At 46.4% G+C, this 22,203-nt stretch overlaps 1 protein-coding gene and 1 pseudogene across 1 annotated transcript in view; both read right to left on the bottom strand.

The window, feature by feature from the left end:
* Window positions 1-2,565: 2,565 nt before the first annotated feature.
* Lamc2 (laminin subunit gamma 2) overlaps window positions 2,566-22,203 on the bottom strand; it is a 63,886-nt gene continuing 44,248 nt past the window's right edge. The window contains exons 11-23 of the mRNA XM_038349210.1: window positions 20,758-21,003; window positions 18,960-19,105; window positions 16,420-16,579; window positions 15,927-16,132; window positions 15,445-15,524; window positions 14,231-14,380; window positions 11,921-12,065; window positions 10,717-10,866; window positions 10,099-10,213; window positions 9,032-9,231; window positions 6,941-7,099; window positions 6,754-6,853; window positions 2,566-4,078 (exon numbers count right to left, since the gene is read on the bottom strand). Coding sequence (XP_038205138.1) covers window positions 3,825-4,078; window positions 6,754-6,853; window positions 6,941-7,099; window positions 9,032-9,231; window positions 10,099-10,213; window positions 10,717-10,866; window positions 11,921-12,065; window positions 14,231-14,380; window positions 15,445-15,524; window positions 15,927-16,132; window positions 16,420-16,579; window positions 18,960-19,105; window positions 20,758-21,003 — 2,111 coding nt within the window. The 3' untranslated portion in view covers window positions 2,566-3,824. The remainder of the gene's footprint in view (window positions 4,079-6,753; window positions 6,854-6,940; window positions 7,100-9,031; window positions 9,232-10,098; window positions 10,214-10,716; window positions 10,867-11,920; window positions 12,066-14,230; window positions 14,381-15,444; window positions 15,525-15,926; window positions 16,133-16,419; window positions 16,580-18,959; window positions 19,106-20,757; window positions 21,004-22,203) is intronic.
* Window positions 12,924-13,855, bottom strand: LOC119827659 (annotated as a pseudogene).

Genomic DNA, 22,203 nt, shown 5'->3' with positions numbered 1-22,203 from the left:
ACATGACTGGCAATTTTGTCTCTTTAATAAACTTATGAAGAAAAATATGTGTGTGAAAACTAAAAACTTGCTTAGATTTTTGGCACGATCTCCCCTAAGAAATGGTCGAGCTCACAATTTCCTTTGGTAGCGTAAATAAGCAAAACGGAATGATTCGTTAATTGCCGGCTCCTGTTGTGATCTTCAGCCCTCTCGTTTCCCTTTTTAATTAGAACATGTCTAGCTTGGCTAGTCTGAGTGGTGACCGTCAGGTTATTGTTGCCCAACCATCAACTGTGACTCACAGGCCGCAACAACACTTCCCTGTCCCAAGCCAAGGGTTAGATACATGCCAAACTCATTCCATTCTCTTCTGTGAACATTTTGATTTTAGGATTCATAGATCTCCTCCTCCACTTTCTCCTCCTCACCCTCTTCCTCCTTGCCTCCTTCTCCTCTTCCCCTCCTTCTTTAAACTGAGAATAATACCCACTTTGTGTGTATCCACGTGGGGTTTCACGGCATATCTTAAGAAAGCTTGATATATTTTGTAAATTGGTTTCTTTTTATTTATTATGTATACATTATTCTGTCTGCGTGTATGCCAGAAGAGGGCACCAGACCCCATTACAGATGGTTGTGAGCCACCATGTGGTTGCTGGGAATTGAACTCGGGACTTTTGGAAGAGCAGGTAATGCTCTTAACCTCTGAGCCATCTCTCCAGCCCTGTAAATTGGTTTCTTGTGTTTGTATTTGCTATTTGGTTCAGAAAGTTAACAACAGCACCTCCCCCACCTTGGGAGAATAATGATGAGTGTGTTTTAAATTAAATATAAATACTGGCTTAATTTGCTAACTTATACATATATATGTACATATATACATATATATATGAAATACAAGGTAACAATCATAAACATTTCTTTCCTTATACCTCACCATGAAGCTGTATATTTCAGAATTTCCCAAGAAGTTCTATGTGGCCAATAGTATAAAGAAATAAAAGAGAAATTCTACAATTTTCCAAGTGGGAAACTTAAAACACAGTACAAACCCATAACATTCCCATGACCATACAAAACATTAAAGAAGACATGATAAACACAGTCATGGTCCTTGAGATTTGTTCCAAACAGTGGACAGGGCTGAGTATCCTTTGACCCTTCTATCTGGCCCCCCTAGAGTCCTAGGAAGAAACCACATCCTGGGAGAACATCAGGTCTCCATCTGTGGTCGGCTTCGTCTCTATGAGCCACAGTAGATAGGGGTGTGTGTAATAGTCTACCAAGAGCACAGTTACCAGGACACCCCCAGGGGAGACTGTAGGAAGGTCTTCATGAATAGAGACAAGAAAGCAAAAAACATCTTTCCCATGGGCAGGGTCAGACCAAGACCAGCCCTAGGCTTAGGGAAGGCTACTTCTCAGCTAGAGCCTTGCTTCTTTGTAGGGCCAGTTTTCCAGGTCCCCAAAATGAGAGTGTCATTTCTCCTTCAGTGGTCCCAACAGTCACTTCACACTCCCCATCTCTACTGAGATCTGTGCCATTTGCCAACAAAGACATAAAGACATCCTGATCACTTCTTTTTTTTTTTTTTTTTTTTTTTTTTGAGGCATGGTCTCATGTATCCCAGACTAGCCTGAAACTCACTACGTAGCCAAGGATGGTAATTAGTGATCCTCTGCCACCACCTTCAGAGTCCTGGGATTTCCGCTGTGTGGCCACAGCCTGTTTGCTGGGATCCTGAGCATTTTTCATGTGAGGCAGGAACTCTATCAATCGCACTGCATCCCCCCCCTAATTCTCATAACTTTCTTAACCATCCACCCGGTGGGGATTTATGATTGCAGAGGCATAGCTACCCAGCAGTGGGTACTTCCCTTTCATAGTGTACAATTGTCCCTGAAAAATGCTTCCTTTCAAGGAACCCCTGCAAATTATAATAATAAGGGCTTGGAACAATAGAGCGTAAGACTTCCTCATCCTGGCTTACAAAGACTTCCGAGGTGTATCATTTCTGCTCTTTTGCTTCCTCCTCCCGCCCCAAGGCAGCCTTAGAAGCCACATATTATACATGTCAGGTCTTAAATGACTGCAGAAAGTTTATAGGCCATGGGACCGAGCATGACGAGATAGAATTGTCAGACTGTTTCCACAAAAGACCAAGTTGTCCGACCTCTCACAACTTAGGAGTCACCGTGGACGAAACCAGAATCCTTCTGTCAGTCCCTGGGGTAAAAGACAATTCAGACCTTAACTTACTGAATTGTAATTTATTGAAAGGCGTTACATATACACCACAAACTACAGATTTTAACTTTATTTTGTAGTAGACGAAAAGGACAAGAATATTAATTATAGCCTCCACCCAAGTTTGGGTTTTTCTAGAAATAATGCTTCATACTTGGGATACAGCATCATCGAAATCTTACGACATGCTCTCATAGCTGGAAGGGGCAAATCAGGGCCCCCAGGAATTGAAAACGCTAACTCCAGGGCCATCAGTATCAGGATGGCGTGTTCACCCCATTGCTCTGGTGCTTCCATGCCAGACGAAGAGTTTAAACTCAGTCCAGCATCTAACATTCCTTTATTTGACACACATCCACAAAAAGACCAGGAACTGCAGATGTGAAACAGTTCCCAAGTCTTCCAAGCTGAGGTATGAGTGCCTCTGGCTCCTTCAGCAATTCCCACTGGGATTGCCCTGATGCAACCCATCTGTTGCAATAGTCTGTTGTGGGAAGGGGTGGAGGGATGGTTGGAACACAGAAAACTGTATACAACTCAAAACCATGTCAGCTTTGCCCTAACTCAAGAACCCCAGCGGGGCTGTTTTGGAACACATGTTCTCCTGAGCAAGGTTCCAGCCTAAGGGGTGACGGCAATAAATATCACTTGAGATGAACAAGGCTTAGGAGTTTCCATTTATTATTTTTAATGTTTATCCTTCTCACTAGACAGTCAACTTCACGAGGGTAGATAATGTCAGGACTGTTCCACTTACCCCTGGCACATCCTAGGGACTCAATAAATATATGTTAGATGGATGGATTATCCTTGATTTGGGGAAAGAGAAAGGAAATAAGATACACATACAGATGTAGATGAGTCTTCGAGTTTGCAATGGAGGATTGGATGGAGATTAATATGTCTTTAATGCCCAAGACACATTTTCTTATATCGCTTTGAAACCCAAATTAAATACTTTCCCAATGATTGCTTGGCTGGTAAGAAATGCTTTCATTAGAAAGCAGTCTCAGAGCTATTCTGGCAGCATTAGGAGAAAGGATGTCAACTCAGGCTGAGAACATGAGGGTGAGAAGGTGACAGTTGGCACCACTGCTCCACATGGGCCAGATTTCCAGTCCTATGCCCGTCACTGCTCACTGCACTCAGCCTGAAAGCAGAGGGCATAACCTACTGGGTGGGCAGTGGAGAAACTCTGGCCAACAAAAGCTTGCAGTGGGTGAAGCAAGGGTATTTTACTGGCCACAGTGGGATTAGATTTCCTGCCCTGACTTACACAGCAGCACTTTGTATATTCCAGGTCTCAGGTTATGGCAGCTCTGAGGTCAACATTTGTTAGTGTGGTTGGTCCTTGATCAGTCTCATGCCCAGGGCCTTCTGCCTCATTGCCAGCACCAGCAAGCAAACAGTACCACATTGGTACAGGAAAACATCCATCTACCCATAGTCTCAGGGATGGAATCGGGTCCAACAGACCTGAACAAACCCATTAAACATGTTCAAATAGCCTCAGCCCGCCCCATCCACACGAGATGGCTCCTGATCCCTGAGGTCCATGTCCCAAGAATCTCAGCGGGGAAATCTCTATGGCAGCATCACTGTTGCTCAAGAGCCTGAGTGTTGTAGCATCCCGGGGGCAGGTTGTCTCGGATGTTCTCCAGGTTCTTCACATCAGCCAGAATCCCATCTATGCTCGTCTCCAGGAGATGCAGGTGGTTCCTCTGTTGCCGGGCCCTCTCCTCCAGCTCAGACATCAAGGGCCGCAGTCGACTGTTCACCTGGGTCTTGGCTTGGAAAAGCTCTTGTTCTAACAGCATCAGTCCCTCCTCATCCACACTGCCAGGCTGGTCTATTTTAGGGAACGAGAAAGGTGTTTAATAGAGAAAGGCTGTGATGAGATCTTAAGGAACACTTGATTTCACCTGCCCAGAGAAAACACCATGCCATACACTGAAATGGCTTTAAATTAAGAGGAATGTAGAAATCTGAGAACACTCAGCATGCATTTGTGCTATGAATAACCTAGTTCAAGACTAAGCTCCATCAGGCAGCCAGGGAAGTCTGGAGTTCTATCTGGTTGAAATAACAGAAGGCAAAAGGCTATAGAGGTCTCACTCCTGAGACCCGAACTAACGCCAAACATGGTGTCTATCACCTCGAGGAAATAGCTTGCTGTTTTCTACTAAGAGACATTTAGAAACTGGCTGAGTTTCAGGGTTTACAGAGGTCAAGGTGTGCTTAGGTATTTGGGGGATGGATTCCAGCTGTTAGAGAATGAGGTAAGACTTCATTCTGGCTCCAAACAGTGGGGGCCTGGCTAGGTATCTATTTATTTCCAATGGCAAATGTCACCACATCTTTTTCCAGCTTATTTTCCCCATACACTTTATAAAGCCTATGTCAACATGAGGGCACTCGCCATATACATTTAGTTCAAGTAGATTAGAGCGAATCCACACTCAAGGTCAGGCTGCCTCCCATAGCTGAGCTGTAGAAACAGGATTTGTTTCTTTGGGTTTTTTTGTTGTTGTTTTCTCATAACTTTTTAAGTTAAATTTATTTATTTGTATGTGGGTCTGTCTGTCTGTCTGTCTCTGTCTGCCCGTGCCACGGCACGTGTGTAAAGGTCAGAGGAAAACCTGTGAGAGTCATTTTCTTCAAGCCCATTGCTAGTATTTGGATGCATGATCTTATTATACATTATAGTTAGAACACTGAACGAGTTATTATCCCAAGACTCAAGAGAGTGCCTAGAGTGGAGATTATTCCATAATGAAAATATTGACCCAACCAACCCTTCCTGGCAGAACTCAAGAATTAGGGGTTCTATGACAAGCACAGGATGTTAGTAAGCTTGGGAACAAAATAACATGTTTATGGGAAGCCAAATCTAGGAAAAGAACTGAAACACAGGAGACAGAGATCACAGTGTAAACCCTGCCCCGCAGTTGGCTGTGTGCTGTGCAGCCTCAGTTCATTCCCCTGTGAGGCAAAATAAAATCCATCTCCCAGAGGCTTACGAGACTTAAATGGTTATGCCACGAGAGCGCCTGGCACAGTACCTGACGCAGTAAATGCCAACAGTTCCCACTACCCTCCCTCCCACTCATTTCCCTTTAAAGGCTCCACTAATTTCATTACCCTTTTTTAGAATGCTAAGCAATGCGGCTAAAATCTCAACTGGGGAGACTTTTTTGTTTATTGGTTTTGTTTTCTGAGACAGGGTTTCTCTGTGTAGCCCAGGCTGTCCTGAAACTAGCCTTGTAGACCATGCTGGCCTCAAACTCACAGAGATCTGCCTGCCTCTGCCTCCCAAGAGCTGGATGAAAGGTGTGTGCCATCACCACCTGGCTGAGATTGCATTTATAATCTGTAGAGGACATTTTACTGTCCGGGGCTCGCTGGATCACAAACAGACCCCGTTAGTGTAATAACACAGACAGCAGTGGTCTCTCAGTGTGATGATAATCCCACAGAGCCTCTGATGCTGGAGCTGTTCTACAGAACTGCTGGGGCAGAGCTAAGGCTAAGATGCCATGGGCTAGTGTGACCCAGTTCCTACTCCCTATCCACCGCAATCTCTATTGGTAAGGGTTCCCTCTATTAACTACTTAAGTGTAGACTTTAAATTAAAAAAAGTGTGTGTGTGTGTGTGTGTGTGTGTGTGTGTGTAGAAGCCAGAGAGCATATCAGCTGCCCCTGGAGTGGGGCTACAGATGGTTACATGCTGCCCAACATGGGTACCAGGAACCAAAACAGGATCCTCTGGAATAATGAACAGCAATTCTTAGACAACAAGCCGTCTCTCCAGCCTCCAGAGTCAGACTTTCAATTAACATCAGTTCTTTGGGGGAATGGCTATGAGAAAGCCTGATTCCCTGCCACACTGCACTAGTGAATCCATTCTAGTCTGAAAGTCACAGTATCTCCTAGGCCTGCTCTTTCCACATTTCCTCTGGTGTTTCCCCTGTTGGTCATAGCAGGGATAGGTTTGGTCTGGGGAGGAACAGACCACAGAATCATCTGATGGTCCTTCAGACTAGGGGAGCCCTTTCCCCCACACCTTTTCCCTCCCCACTTCTACTGCCTCAGGGCTGGCCCCTGCCACCTTGTCCTGCTTCAACCGTTCCCCAGGTGGCCTTCCCAGGTTCTAAGCCGCCACATTCTCCTCCCTAGAGATGATGTTACTCTCCTGCTCAAAACTGCCCAGGGAACCCCCCAGAACCATGACCAGATTCCTTAGCGGGACCCCCAAGCCAGCCAGTCTTCTGGGAAGTCCCTGGAACACCCGCAGTTCTCTGACTCACACATCTTCACTTCCAGCTACAAGTGCTCAGTGACTCATCTTAGAGATGGTAAAACAGAGAAAATGTAAAGCAACCCGGCCCAAGTGTCTGAGCCCTGAAACAAAGCAGATTTCCAGATGTTCCTAGGGAAAACTGAGATCCCCATCCAACAGGACTAAGAATATCGAGTCTTCTGGGGACAGTCCCTGGGCTGGAAGGCCGTGGATGCTGCACAGACCTATTAGCTGTAGGATGCTGTCCAATGTGTTGAGCGTGTCTTGGATTGTAACCCCGGCACTCTTGGCTCTAGCATCAGCTTGTTGGACTTCGGTAATCACCTGCAAGGGATTACAAAGGTGTCTTGAGAGCTTATTTTTGTCTGGGCAACTTTCAAGAGAGCTCTCTGGGAAGGAGCAGTCACTCACCAGCTGCATGGTGTCCTTGTCCACGTCAAACTCCAGCTCCTTCCTGGCCAGCTCCTCTTCCACCTCTCTCATCTCACTCTTCAGAGTGGCCAGTCCCTTCTCCATGGCCAAGGCCCCATCTGCTGTCACATTGGCTTCCAAGTTCAGACTCCCTATCTCCTGGGAGAAGAAAAGGAGCCAGGGACGGAAGGAGAGAGAGGGTGAGGCTCAAAACATCCCAAGGACAATTGTAGAAAAGATACAGCTGCAGCCAGGCTCTGATGGAGTCAGAGGAGCAATGAGCAAGGCAGGCCTGGGAACACACCCTTCCCCAGGCGAGCCTCAAGCAAGCTAGTTCTAGGCTAGCTCTCTGGAGACTGGGAGGGTCTGTGCAGAGACATGGCTTCCCTTTCAGCCCAATGCCTAGGAGATTCTGAAAAACAATCAGGAAGCATTTGAGAAAAACCAGAGGACAAGAAACATGGTCCTTCGTCATTGTCCTTTATTGCCCTCATCTCTGAGACAACTTTACTAGGATTTCCCCAAGACGGTTGTGCTTGCAAGGCAAACAATGAATTAGTTAGAGTGGTGGATTTTTGTCTTTGCAGAAAAAGAGCTCATCAATGCCTTTCATCAATAAGCTATAATTAAATAATTACAGGCATTTTTTTTTTGCTAGATGCTAGGTAAAGAAAGGTGCAGCTGGGCAGTGGTGGTAACACACAAATCAGCATTTGGGAAGCAGAATTCAAGGCCAGCCTGGTCTACAGAGCAAGTTCCAGTTCAGCCAGGACTACACAAAGAAACCCTGTCTTGAAAAAACATTTTTAAAAAATGAGAGAAAAGAAAGGTACATGAAACAAGCCTCAAGGGAAATTATTAGAAATTATTTTTGTAGGTTACCAAGTGCTCTAAAAGTGAGGTCAAATAGTCTAGATACCAAGCGCTCCCCCTGGGCTTTCTGGAGTGGCCCAAGCTCTCTAGAAGCTGTACTTAAGGAAGGAGCTCTCTTCAGCCAAGAAGCATTCCTTCCGCTGTAGTTTACAACATGGGCTGTAAGCAGAGCACAGCTGGCTACCCCAGCTACCCAGCTACAAGAGCTCCTTAAGCGGGGGACTAGACAGTTCTTATCTTCGTCCCAATCATGCACAGGGGAGGACAGAGTAAAATAAGAAAGGTCGAGCTCAGACACGTGTTACAGAAGGCTCTAGAGCTCCAGGATTTCATATAGAGAATCAAAGTACCAGTGGCGATTGTTACCAGTTAAATTTAGCACCCTAAAACAGACACTGAAGTCCTAAGTGCTAGGGGTGTTGTTCATGGTAGAGAGCTTACCCAGTGTAAACAAAGATCTGGTGGAGACTTTTCTTCCCTTCCTCACCCTTCTCAACCCAGAAGATGACCTCACGTGAAAACCGACTGTTCCAGATGTAAATAGCTACAGTGAAATTATACTGGGGTGTGGTGGGCCCTAATTCAACATGATTGATGTCTTTTTATAGGAAGAGACTGAGAGATGAACTCAGTGGCCAGCCTGGGCTACATGGTGAGACCATGTCTTGAAGAAGATGATGAAGAGGGAGAGTGGAATGGAAGAGGAGAGGGAGGGGGAAGAGAGGAAAGGAAGGGAAGGAGGGAGGGAAGAAGGGAAGAGTTGACAGAGGACTCTCGGGACCACGCGAGCAGGGAGTAGACTGCTGAGGCTGTGAATCAATAGACCAAGGACTGACTGCCATCCCCAGAAGCTGGGAAGAGGAAAGGAACACTTCTCCCTGGAGCTGTCGGAGGGGTGTCGCACTCCTGACTCTAATTGTGTTGTTTCCTAGCCTCCGGAACGGTGAGATAGTCATTTCCGTTTCCCAAAGTATATTCAGCTGAATACGGTGTATCTGCTGATAGCCACTGACCACATCCATCCCGCTGAAGAGGGTGGGCGTGTGGAGTGGGGCTGCTGTGGACTGTCCAGGACTCTGAGCCACAGGAACTGTCCTGAACTAAAGTCTTCTCTCTCTCTCTCTCTCTCTCTCTCTCTCTCTCTCTCTCTCTCTCTCTCTCTGAAGCATCCTGTGTCAGGCACTGCCTGTGACAACCTGCACATCCATTTTTCTTTACCTGTTCTATCTCGCTGCTGATCTCCAGGGCCTCCCTAGCTGCGTTCTTTGCCCTCTGGGTGTCGGCAGCGGCACTCCCCAGGGCCGTTTCTGCTTGCTGGGTCTTGTCAGTGGCTTCTGCAACCTTCTGGCTAATATGGGAGAGTCTCTTCATGGCCTCTTCAGCCTCGGCTTTTCTGTCTTCAACTTGCAGATCAAATTCTGAAACAAAGGGGAAAAAAACACTATTGCCACAGACACAAGGATTATAAGTAAAAGCTGAATGAGAGAGCCTGATGTTTTGAGAAAAAAAAAATCCTGAAAGATGAGAGATGTGGCTGGGTTACTCTTTCTTTCCCAAGAGAAAGAATCTTCAAAGAGCCATTGGGGGAGCCACTGACAGTCAACCTGTCTGGGACTCCACCACAGCAAGGATGCCAACACCCAAAGTGAACCACACAGAGCAGGTGAATCCCAGAAGCCCAAAGCTCTAAGGTCAAGCCTGAGGTCAATGACCAGAGTTGGGGTGGTCACAGAGCTGGGGTGTGGTCATCGAATTGGGTGTAGTCACAGAGTTGGGATGGTCACAGTGGGTACGGGAGAGAATCCAAGCCATGTTAGTGAATAATGCTGCAATTTTAAGCAAGTGTCTTCAAGGCACACCTCAAATTCCTTGACAGCCACATGTCATTACCTCAGAACAACCATATTGATGACCAGGCCACCCAAGAAAAGGAAAATATCAATTCATTAGTGACATATTGGATGTGGAGGACCTTAGAGATCTCCTGTTACCCTTAAGGAGGACACAGAGATCTAGAAAGGCTGTGTGACTTCTATGGCCACACAGAGAGTTTGACCTCATCATAGGGCCCAGTAAGGACCGGAACTCAGGACTTCTGATACTTTGGTGAATTACTTCCACTGCCTTCCTCAAGCATTAATGAGATCATCATTACCTTAGAAAGACAGTGACTAAGCATCTATTAATAACCAATACACCCACCACCACTTAAGGAGAGAAACGAGGACTTAAATGAATCATAAATGTACCTTTAAAAGTGCCAACCTGGATCGCATAGCACTAACCTCTGAGGTTCTTCAGGATATTCTCAACTTCATAAAAAGTGGCATTGCCTGTACTTAGCGCTTCTTGGGCTCTGTTTTTAGCAAGGCTGGCACGGGAAAGCAGCTGATCTGATGTCTGTAAATAGAACAAGATTAGAATAAGTGCATTCCTGCTGGCACAATCACCCTGACACAGTTTCTCCGTGACAACAGAGCACTGTGACTCACCACAGGCTAAGGGTGCTAGAGAGCAAAGCCCTCTACAATCTGATCTGGGACAGACTTTGTAAGTCAACAAGATACGCCTTTTACAGGAGAGTCTCCAACTCTTGTCCACCATCAGGGGTGGGAAGAGTTTTGCAAATTATCGTTTTAAACACTAGATACTTGTTGAAACCAAGATAATAGACAGAGTTGGACCAGAATGAGACATAGAAGGCTTGGGTACTCTTCCAGGATTCAGATGCTGACTCAGTGGGTGGGGCTAATGCCATCAAAACTCCAATCTTGGCTACCCTCTCTGCAGCCAGTGGCACCATGACCTTCGGAGGGTTTCTGGTAGAGGCCCTGACCTTTTCATTCACACAGCTGGCATCTAGGACATGTTTGTTGATGGAGTGACTGGAACAAAGAGAGTACCTGTCTCCTGTCCTTCCCAGTCTGTAAAAGCCGTTGTGTTTCCTTTTCCCAGTTCCCCAGATTGTTTTGCACACGCGTGAAGGCTTCCATCTGTCTGGTCACCAGGTTGGAGAGAGAATCAGCTTTTTGTCTGATCCTCTTCGTTTCCACCTGTGGGCACAAAGATATGAATGAGTCGGATTGTCTACACACAAGCTACCACACTAACTTCAGGACCCGGTGTCACCATCTGAATTAGTGCCAGCCTTAAGAAGTCAAGAAAGCAGACATTGGCCCTAAAAGCCCAAAGCCTCCCAGAAAAGAGGCAGCGTGCCAAAGAAAGACAGGCAGTAGGTCTCCCAAGAATACAGTAAGTTTTGTCTCTGCTCTTTAATTTTTAAAAAACAATAGCTTTATCTATTCATATGACACGTCTCTATGGGGATTGTTGTGAGTGACGTCTGCTGTAGGTATGCAGATGAACTTAATCGAATCTAGGCTGCAATAGCTAAGAATTAAGATTAATTAATTAAGATTAAGATGAACTTAATCGAATCTAGGCTGCAATAGCTAAGAATGATGCAGGAAAAAAAAAAGCAAACCTTCTGATGACAAAACTCTGCTTGTTAGCAGAACAGAGAAATGTATCAAACTTCATAATAATTCCCCACTGGTTTCAATTTGAGGGTCCCCAGAAGTAAGCAGGAAATATAAAACGTTTCCCTACTAACAGGCTCAAGAACAAGGACTGGGGTCAAGAACAGACAACAGACAACAGGAAGCACCTATACCCTTCCCAGCACAAAGCAAAAAGTCAATGCTATAGTTTCAAAACACAGTAAGCATCTGGTTGACAAGGGGTGCTAACTGCATTATAGAAAGCCTTTGTGGGGATGGTGGGAGGTCCTTAAGCCCTGTTAATCTCAAAAGGAACTGTGCACACTTGCCTATCTTTTCCTCTGTCCTTTGGAGATGGCCTTCTGCCACCCTTAGCAGAACAGAGCCAATGCAGGCACTGTGCCTTTAAATGTCTGAACTACTCAGCTGAAGAAACCCTTTTCCTAAGAAGTCTGTTGCCTAGGCTGTGCATCATGCTGATGTGATGCTAACACAGTCAACATGGAGGACAATCTTCTGGTCGAACAACCTTATGAAGTCCCTCAAGAAGAAAGGGGCTTCCTGGCCATTTGTCTGTGGGTGAGGAGCATAGGATTAGTGGCCTCACCTGAAAGGACAGATCATGGATTCCCTGGAGCTGAGATGCTGAATCCATGAGGCGGAGACTGTGTTGATAAGACCTATCTGCTTCAATGTCAGCTTGGGTACCGTCCCTTGACAACTGCTGGGCCAGGGACTTGGTGTTTTCTAACCTGTAGGCAGGAAAAGCAGATAGTCAACAATAATAACAATAATAATGATAGTAATAATAGTAATAATGGAGGGGACCTTGAGAACATACTCTTCCTTTCCTTTTCATTTTGGAGACAGGATCTCGTATAGCCTTGCTGGCCCGAAACTTACTGCAGTCCTCCCGCCTCTGCCTCCAAGAACTGGGATTGCAGGTGTGCACAAGCACATGGGGCAGAGCATACTCTTTGTAAAAAAGCAAAACTTTATCCTGTGGTTTTAAAAATGTGTAGTTGGGCTGGGCATGGGGCTCAAAGCATTCAGGAGACAGAGACAAGCAGATCTCTGTGAGTTCAAGGCTAGCCTGATCTACATAGTAAGTTACAAGCCAGTTAAGGCTGCTCATACTCACCCTTTCTCCTCCCCTTTGTGTGTGTGTGTGTGTGTGTATGTCTGTGTGTCTGTGTGTGTCTGTGTGTGTGTGTGTGTGTGTAGTTAGAATAAGGAAAAACAAGCTAGGCTATATGTTAGCTAGGTGACCTTGCAGTCTAAATTTAACTCTTATGGCTTATGTAGGTTTGATCAGAAAAACTCAAGCTTCCCAGCTGCTGATGATATAAATGTGACTTTTCTGTTGTCAGTCCTGTCAGATGGGCCTGTATTTACATTCAGAGACCAGAGGGTAACCATCTCTCCATGCACCATCACGTCTCAGAACTTAAGTTTTACTTAGATACCACAACCTTTCTTTTCCCAGTCCTAAACTAGTCCCCGAAGTATTACTCATTCTCATACCCTTCTTATTATTTTTTGGCTTGATCAATATGCTTATTGTCTTTATAAAAAAAGCCTTCATAGAAAATTGCTTTAGCTCTCAGCAACTATTCCTGAGCTCTGAGGAAGCTTGCCTTCTTTTGAGCAATCCAATCTTTCTACCAGGCATCTTCCAGGTAAGGGAAAATTTGGTACGGCTCCTCTTCCACCACCACCACTCTCTCCTCGTCCTCCTCTTATTTGTTTTGTCTTTTGAGGCAGGGTTTCTCTGTCTTGACTGTCCCTGGCTGTCCTGGAACTCACTCTGTAGAGCAGGTTGGCCTCTAACTCAATCTGCCTGCCTCTGCCTCTGCCTCTGCCTCTGCGTGCTGGGATTAAAGGTGTGCACCTCCACTACCCAGCCCACCTCTTCTTCTTAACCCCCTCTCTTGGGCTTTTTCTCATATAATGGATCCTCTTGGGTAGCAGCATGAGCTTTCCTATGCATTTCCTCCATGTCTGGAGTTACGTTGTCCTTTATGTACTGAGAGAACTGTTTCTTAAAAGCATCTCCATCTTCCTCTATTAGGTAATGCATGTAGCCTGCAATACTCTGACTCACGCAGTGCTCCTGATGCCTTCTGTGCTGAAGTCCCCACTTTCAGAATCATAACCAGGGATTATTTGGTACTATAAGGGGTAGATAATCCTCCATCCACTGTTCCTTCAGGACCCCCAAAACTTTATTGCCAGTTGTAGTTTGGGCAAGACCTGCATTCAAAAAGCAAGTGAAGGCACCAGGCTGACCATCGATGCTTTCCACGCTGCATTCATCCCCAGTCACCTCCACTTGGCCTTCACAGGTCTTGTCTATTCCAAACCCACCGAGAAGCCTGTGGGCCAGCAGCACGCCAGCACAATAGGCTGCGGTATAATTTGTCAGGCCAACTTTCACACCGTGTTGTGGTAGTTCCCGATCATATGCTGTGCAGACTGTTGCATCCCCCCGGTTGTGGGGGGATGTAGTCTGACAGATGAGATCTCCGTCAGTCACGGTCATCATGCGCTGGAGCGCGTTGTCCTCAGTTTTTCTCTGGATAACTGATCATGTCTGGCATAGTTGTCAGTTTTACCCTCTCCCTCCCTTCTACAGCTCAAAAGGCATCTCTCAGAGTAGGCCTTCCTCTTAACAGCCTTCACACACCCATCCTGCAGAGCGGAAACCCACAACTGCGGCTCCACACAGATCTCATTATTATTATTATCATTATTATTATTAATGTATAGTATCAAATTATTATTGTTATTAATGTATACTTTCAAATTATTATTGTTGTTGTTGTTGTTAATGTATAGTTTCAAAGAGATGAGATGCTCCTCAAGAGGGAGGACTCAGCTTTTATGGTCCACCCAGATGGATTTTAGTCGAACGTACTTTCCCATAAGACCTTGTATCATGGTGCTGTCCAAGATGCCACTTCTACCTCCTCCACTCTGAGCCTTGCGGGCCAAGGACAACGCTTGCTGGGAATAGTCCTCAGTTTCCCTTGCTAGTTGCTTCATTCTGTTAGCTGACTCAACGTGGCTGAAGACAGTAAAAATCAAGAGTTAGAGTTTTCATAGAAAAATCAGCATAGGTAGGTAACATAACTCGTTCCTGCAGACACAGAAAAGAATAAAGGACTGGGTTTGCTCGTAGAAGCCAATCAGAACTGACGTGAAGGCATGGAGTCAGAGGAAGCATGAGAAGCAGGTGTCCTGGAGAACAGTCTAATGTCACCGCCCTTCGGTGGCCATCTTCATCTCTGCCATACTCAGAGAAGGTATGGAGAGGGTAGATGGAGTGGCTCAGGGTGATAGACCATCGTGTCTATAAACTGTTTTCCCACAAGCAGAACCCCCGAGGGCTTCCCCACCCAGAGTCCACATCCCTACTCATTGTACTGGAACTTTAGAGTAGATTTCAACTAAGGGGCAATACTTGTCAATAAAAGTCTCCTATCAATATCCGATCTCCTGGTGTTAGGAAGTAGCATTAAAACAACAAAACCAGGGGCTCAGGAGGCAGCGCATGCTACAAAATCAGAAGCCAGCCGCTGTGGACTGAATTCCTCTTGAGATTAGCAGAGCCTTCCACCCTGCCTCGCAAAGCTTTTGAACATGATAGGATTTATAGTGAGAAGAAGTCAGGACCAGGGAGCTGCCTGTCGTCTCTGGGGTCCTGCAGCATCAGTTTCCGGCGTGGGGGAGAAGGTCTCTTTGTACCCCCACAAGTGAGTAAACAACTCATTGCTGCTTGTTCTCAGGCTTGGTGTGGGAGTTGAGGAGTCCCTGAAAGCTGCAAACACCCGTTTCCAGCGGCTGATTCATTTCACACGGTCAGAAGACTCACGTCTAACATGCACTAAAGCCATCTGTGAGTCATGGAGAAAGCTGGGAAATGAATACATTTGATGGCTCCTGCCAAGACAGTCCTGTGGACTGTCCCCTGCAATACTCTGAAAGCTAAGAGGCTCAGAACTGGCTTCCAGGCTGGGGAGGAGGGCTTGGGAGCCTGGAGGGGCCAAATCTATGTTTGAGTCCCGAATGTTCCACAGTCTTAAATCACAGAGGCAGTCTGGAGCAGGGGTGCCAAATACTGCTGCTTACCTGTCTGCCAATCTTGTGGCTTCCTGAGCCAGACTTTTAAAGCCATTTGGTCCTGCATAGTGCTCTGAGGATTGGATGTTCTATGGAGTAAAAAGAGAATTGGTTAAGGTTTTACATTTGACTCTGGAGCCTCAACAGAAGTGCCAGCAGGATTTCTCACTAGCCACAGAAGAGCCCTAGCCCTGACACACCAAAGGGCCCTGGTCACCATGATCATTCATTAAAAAAAAGTGTGTGTTGGCAAGAACAAAGTAGATAGATAGATAGATAGATAGATAGATGATAGATAGATAGATAGATAGATAGATAGATAGATAGATAGATAGATAGATACATCTGTTACAAAGAAGAAAAGCCCAGCTACCTGCCAGGTAGATCAAGACATCTAGGGAAAGAGAGTGAGCCAGTGAGACCCGTGGAGCAGCTCCCAACATGGCTGCAATTAAATACAGAGAGTAAATGCCTTAACCAGCCAAACATACAGCGTTTTGCAGGGAAGCTTCATTTTCTGCCAGGCTCAGGCGCATCTGAGAGATGAGCCTGCTTGTATCCTGAATGCGGTTCTGATTCTGACTGCCCAGGGCCTGAACCCTGTCCACAGTCATCTTGAGGTCATCCAGGCGGTTCTGGTAGCTGTTCTCTTGGCTCCTTGCCTTGGCCAGCTGGAGACTGAGGGTTCTCTTGGCACCTGCGCACAAAGAGAAAAAGCTAGACTGATGTAGAATAACCGAGTTAACCCCCAAGGCCGACTAACTTAGAGCTAACTGAGAAAACGTGGGTGATGAACATTTGTGTCAGTCTTCACCGGGTCACTTAGGTGCCAGGAGACTGTCATATTCACTACTTCCACCCAGGCAAAGGCTGGCTGCAGATATTGCAGAGCTGACAGCCACAGAAGACTTTGTTTATGACCCAGTGTCACACTTCTTTCTAGGACATGAATCTCCTTGCCACTAGGGAGTTGGCCTTCCTCACCTTCCGAAATCTGGGCTTCTCTCAGAATGTCCCGAAGGGCCTGCTCAGCCTGCTGCAATCGGCCTTCCAGCTCCGAGCTGGAGACCGCACCACCGCGACCACTCCCAGCCTGTGAGACCAGGGCTTCCAGGCTCTGAAGCTGCTGGCTAAATTGGCCCATCTGGAAACACATAGGAAAGGAATCAGAGCACAGGCTGAGGACCAGAGTTCATCCCCAGAACTGCAGCGGGTATCCAGGGGACAACAGCTAGACAAGCCTGATGTGTCGTGGCGGTTGAAATTTAGACTCTGGAGCTAGACCTACTGAATGTGGATCCTGGCTCACTACTCTAGGCAGTGACCTTGGCATGTCGTTTTCTTCTCTATAAAATTGGGGTGATAAAAAGATAGGGTTATTTCTTATGCTGAATGAGTTAATATTTACACATGCCCACCCGAACTTGGCATTAGGAAATTTCTAGAAAAGGCTATTGAGGGCTAGAGATATAGCTCAGTGTTAGAGTACTTGCCTAGCAGACACGAGGTTCAGTTCTTACTACCACACAAAATGAAAATAAAATGTATAGTTTTTAGCAACATGTGTTGGAACACACCTTTAATCCCAGCACTTGGGAGACAGAGACAAGAGGATCGTGGGCTCAAAGTGACAGCCTTAGATTCCATAGTGAGTCTAAGGCCTAGCCTAGGCTACATGAGACCCTCAAACTAGCTTTCTACAGGCTATTAAATAGGTGAATGTAGCTGGGAGGTGCTGGCACATGCCTTAATTCCAGAACTCGGAAGGCAGAGACAGGTGGATCTCTGTGAGTTTGAGGCCAGCCTAGTCGACAGAGCGAGTTCCAGGACAGGCTCCAAAGCTATGGAGAAACTCTGTCTCAAAAAAACCAAAATCAAACCAAAACAAAAAAACAAAACCCAAAAAGCAACAACAAAAAAAAACCCAACCAATCAAACAAACAAAAAGCCCAAAACCAGATTAAGGGACTGCAGAGATGACTCAGTAGTTAAGACCATGCATTGACCTGGGTTTAGTACCCAATCCTGCATGGTAGCTTACAACCATCTGTAACTCCAGCTCTGAAGGATCCAATGCTTTCTTTGGTTCTCTGTGAGCACCATGCACACACGAGATGCACAGACATACGCACACGCAGGCAAAACACCCATACATATTTTAAAACAATAATTTAAAAAACATTCTTTTAAAAAAACCCAGATTGTTTACATATGAAGTTCAATTTGTCCCTTATCATTCCCTCTAGGAAAGAATTATTAGTAATTACCAATATCAAGTTCATTCATCTTTGAAGTTTAAATTTTTATTGAATTTTATCATTTTATTTTTTGATGCAGGGTCTCATCTGTAGACCAGGCTGGTCTGAAACTTACTAGTTAGCCCAGGATTGCCTGAAACTCTGGGTGATAGTCTCAGCCTCCTGCAGGCTGGGAAGACAAACATGAGTCACCGTGATCTGCTCTGGAACTTGTTTTATAAGGTCATGTCTTGGAGTTGGAGGGAACCTTGCTAGAAGTGGCACATTACAGTGGGGTCTTCCTTCGCATTCTGTGGCTGTGGTAAATACCATGACCAAAAGCAAATTGGAGAGGAAAGGGTTTATTTCATCTTGCTGCTTATAGTTCACAATAAAGGGAAGTCAGAGCAGGAATCCCAGGCAGGAACTGGAGCAGAGGCGATTGGAGAATGCTGCTTACTGGCTTGCTCTCCACGCCTTACTCAGCCTTTCTTATACAGCCCAGCACCACCTGCTCAGGGCTGGCACCAACCAGAGTGGTTGGGTTCTCCCACAGCCATCACTACTTGAGAAAATGTCCCACAGACTTGCCTCTGGGTAATCTGATGGGGGCATTTTCTCAGTTGAGGTTCCTCATTCCAGGTGATTCTAGTGTCAAGTTGACAAAAAAAAAACTGACCACGAGGACAAATGGAAAGACTCTGGGGGACATGAGTGGCACTCCAGATTCCGTGTGGTGTGCCACTTCGAAAAATCACAAGTATTTTTCAGACAGTAATCCCTGAGAACTGAATTCAGAATACTTTCCTCCCCAGGTTCACTAAGTTGTCCTGAGTACCAAGTGAGAAGGGATCTGCCAGAAGATGTTGAAAATGGTATAGATGAGAATGTAAAGCTACTGTAAAATTATTACATGCAATATTTCTAGTATAATTTAAATATTTTACTGTATTTATTGCATGTGTGTTTGAGTGTGTGTGTGTGTGTGTGTATGTGTGTGTGTGTGTGTGTGTGTGTGTGTGTGTACGCATGCCAGGGAGGACAACACCTGGGAGGGAGGTGGCTTACTCCTTTTGTCTTTACCTGGGCTCTAGGGATTGGACTCAGGGTTGTCAGACTTGCCTCGGTCCACAGAGTCATTTGGCACCCATAGCATTTCTTTAAAGTAACACAAATACCAATGCCCAGGAAATTTGGGGTTTGTACACCTGTGATAGAACCAGGGCACAGAGTCATTCAGAATCTGTCTGCCTGGGGCCGGGGGCTGGGAAGGAGAAGCAGGCTTACCTGAATCTTCACTTGATCATAACAAGCAGGACAGCTGGTCAGTGCTGCGTGCTCACAGTTGAGGCCTCCAAAGCCTGCCTTGCAAACACAGCTGCCGTCACTCCGACACTCTCCAGGCTCCGAGCCCATGGGGTTGCAGTTGCAGGCTAAGAGATAAGAGGCAGATAAATGGTGCCCTTCCACCCCACTCATCCCAGAAAAGGAGGTGTGGCAAGGGAAAAGAACCAGTATCCTGCCCCTGTCACTCATACACGGTGTCAGGTCTCTCCGTGGCTGCAGCCTCAAGCACATTCCTATACAAGCAAGTCGTGAATGAAGAGGCACCAGGATGGCTCTCATCTTCCTCCTACCGGTCACTTTGCTGGCACCCTGATTTTGCTTATAAACTGCATTTTTTAAGGGCCTATTTTGAGCCTGATGTAAACACTGCCCTCTGTTTTACCGATGAGGAATGTGAGCTCAGAGAGGTTGAATAATTTGCTCAGGTCCTAGAACAAATAAACGGCAAGCAACCATGAGAGCTCAGAAAAGCCCATGTTCCTTTCCTAGTGTTGCAGGAAAGGCCAGGGGAGGCAGGAGCCCTACTGTGCACCAGCTTCTGCTTAGGAGGCAAGGATGTCCCAGTGGGTGCGGTGCTGCTCTCTCTCGGAGCTGAGCGTCCTGTATTACACGCACATCTTTTCTATGCCTCTTCCTTTTTTAGCAATGGACTCCAGGGAGCTAGGATGTACTCATCACTGCCACGTTAGTACTGGGGTGCAAACTGCAGGCAAATGGTCGGGCCTAGACAGCTAAGTGAAGAAGTATATGGTCTAATTTTAATGAAATGTAAAATGAGGAAAGGGTTAATTTATACACCCTTGTGTCTATTTACTTTTTAAATGAAAGCAAAACAAGGTCTTCCTCAGTAGTTCAGGTTAGCCTCTAACTCAGAAATGTCTTGCCTTAGCCTCATGAGTGCTGGGACTATAGGTACAAACACCACATCTAGTCACAGGGGTCCTCAGGCACCTTCAGGTAAACATACTGGTGTCCTAACCTGATAACCTGGACACTTCTAAGTGCCCAACTCCAGAGTCACCATCAGCATCCGTGTTTAAGGGCTGAACGTGGGCCTGGACTCTAATGCTGAGCTCAGAAATGCACCTATGCACTCATGCTTTGATCTCAAGCAGCCCTTAGTGTCCCCCTCCTCCCAGCGCCCCAGCCCCTGCAACAGCAACAGCTGCTTTGAAGCCGGGCTTCCTTTGGAGCACTTGCAAGGGTTACCTTCAGTACATATTCACACTGACTTCCTGAGAGGGTCTCTAAACTGCTTAACGACCCGCCCCCTCCCCACTTCCGTTTGTTCAGCTCAATTGTGAGTCCTTTATTGCTCTCCGGTGACAGGTCTGGCGGCTTCTTTTCTGCCTACCTGCCTTGGGGTTGGGCAGAGGATGTGGCCCCACTTTATCTGCTGTTTCCCTCAGGAATGTAAACCTGACCTTTTTAACTTCTCCCACCCAGGTTTAACCATTTGAGAGCCTTCAGCACCGGTTCCAGAGTCTGGTGCAGGGGCCACTGCTCTAAGGCTTCTGGCAGGCGAATGGTGCAGAGTGGTCAGGAGCCAGTCTGGTCATGGAATCAGTTGCCTCATGATATTAGTCTCCTTGTCTGTCATTTGCATGCATTTATAGACTCTAGCAAGTTCATATGTGTTTACATATGTGCACACACACATACACACACACACAGAAAGAGAGGGGAGAGAGGGAGAGAGAGAAAGAGGTGCTCAATTTGTCTAGGGGTATAGTCCTACCTCGACACTTGTCTGCTGGGTTGGCAGCCAACGGGTCCCCGAAGTAACCTGCCTTGCACTGGTCACAGTAGACACCTGCTGTGTTGTAGATGCATTTCAAGCACCTGCCTGTCAGCCTGTCACAGTTTCCAGAGGTGTTGGGGTCCACATTATTGTTGCATTGGCAGCGCTGACAAGGCCTGACCGGACCACGTTCCCCAAAGGGATCTCCGAAATAGCCATCGGCACAGAGCTCACAGCGGGCACCTGGGAAGAAACCAAGGAAGATGTGGTCACCCCAGATGGTTACCTAACAGCAGCGGGACCAGAGAGAGAGGTCTAAGGTTCCAGCCAGAAGAACCTGGCAGATGCATTGTGGTAGTTTGAATGAAAATAACCCCATAGGTTCATAAGGATTGGCACCATTAGGAGGTGTAGCCTTGTTGGAGCAGATGTGGTTTTGTTGGAGGAAGTATGCCACTGGGAGTGGGCTTTGAGGTTTCAGATGCTCAAGACAGACCCAGTGTGACACTGTCTCTTCCTGTTGCCTTCGGATCCATACTTAGAACTCTCAGCTCCCTCTCCAGCACCATGTCCGCCTGTGTGCTACCATGCTTCCCACCACGACAATAATGGACTAAACCTCTGAACTGTAAGCCAGCCCAATTAAATTTTTTCCTGTATGATAGTTGCCATGGTCATGGTGTTTCTTCACAACAACAACACCTTAACTGTTGGGAGCAGTGAGACCCCAGATCCTGAATTTCTTCTAATCCCCTGATCTGAGTGCCTACAGCTGCTCTGAGCACGAGACCTTCAGGAGTTCCTGATGGCAGGAGAGTGGTTTCTGGTGGGTTTGGCTGGGGCGTGGTTATCTCTATATAATCTGCCCCTGAACACAATAAGGGGGAGGCATTCTTGGGGAATTCAAGGATGACCCGTGTTGCTGTCTGTCTGTCTGTGTGTGTGTGTTTGTGTATTTTAACCTCCTGCCCCTTGCCCGATGCTCGGTAACTGGGTAAAAGTGCACCAAACGCAGACACGGGGGCGTGGTGCGTGGCAATTAGAGGTCCCAGCTGAGATATCAGGAACTAGGGAATGCTGAGAGGTCGCCCTCAGAAGGTGAGGGTGGATTGGGGTATATGTGTTAATCCTGACGTCCTTCGCTCGGTTTGACAGCAAGTGGAAGTCAACCGAGAAAGAGGGGTAATCGAACAGGGTTGTCCCCAGCCGGAGGGGATGTATGTATTGGGAAAAGATAGAAAGAATGTATATAGCTTAAAAAGATGTGTACAGATGTATGATATGTTGATTGTGTTGTCTTTTGTGTTCTGGACTGGAGAAAGACATTTGATTCTAGGAACTGCTAAGAAAGGTATCTTGACTTTAAAATATGGGCTTAAGAATTTAATGTTTTGGAAAGGAGGTTCTGCTTTTGTCTCCACAGACGATGAGAGCCTAAGGATT

Source organism: Arvicola amphibius, chromosome 12 (genome assembly GCF_903992535.2).
Source record: "Arvicola amphibius chromosome 12, mArvAmp1.2, whole genome shotgun sequence".
NCBI lineage: Eukaryota > Metazoa > Chordata > Mammalia > Rodentia > Cricetidae > Arvicola > Arvicola amphibius.
This window is presented reverse-complemented; position numbering and strand designations above follow the sequence as displayed.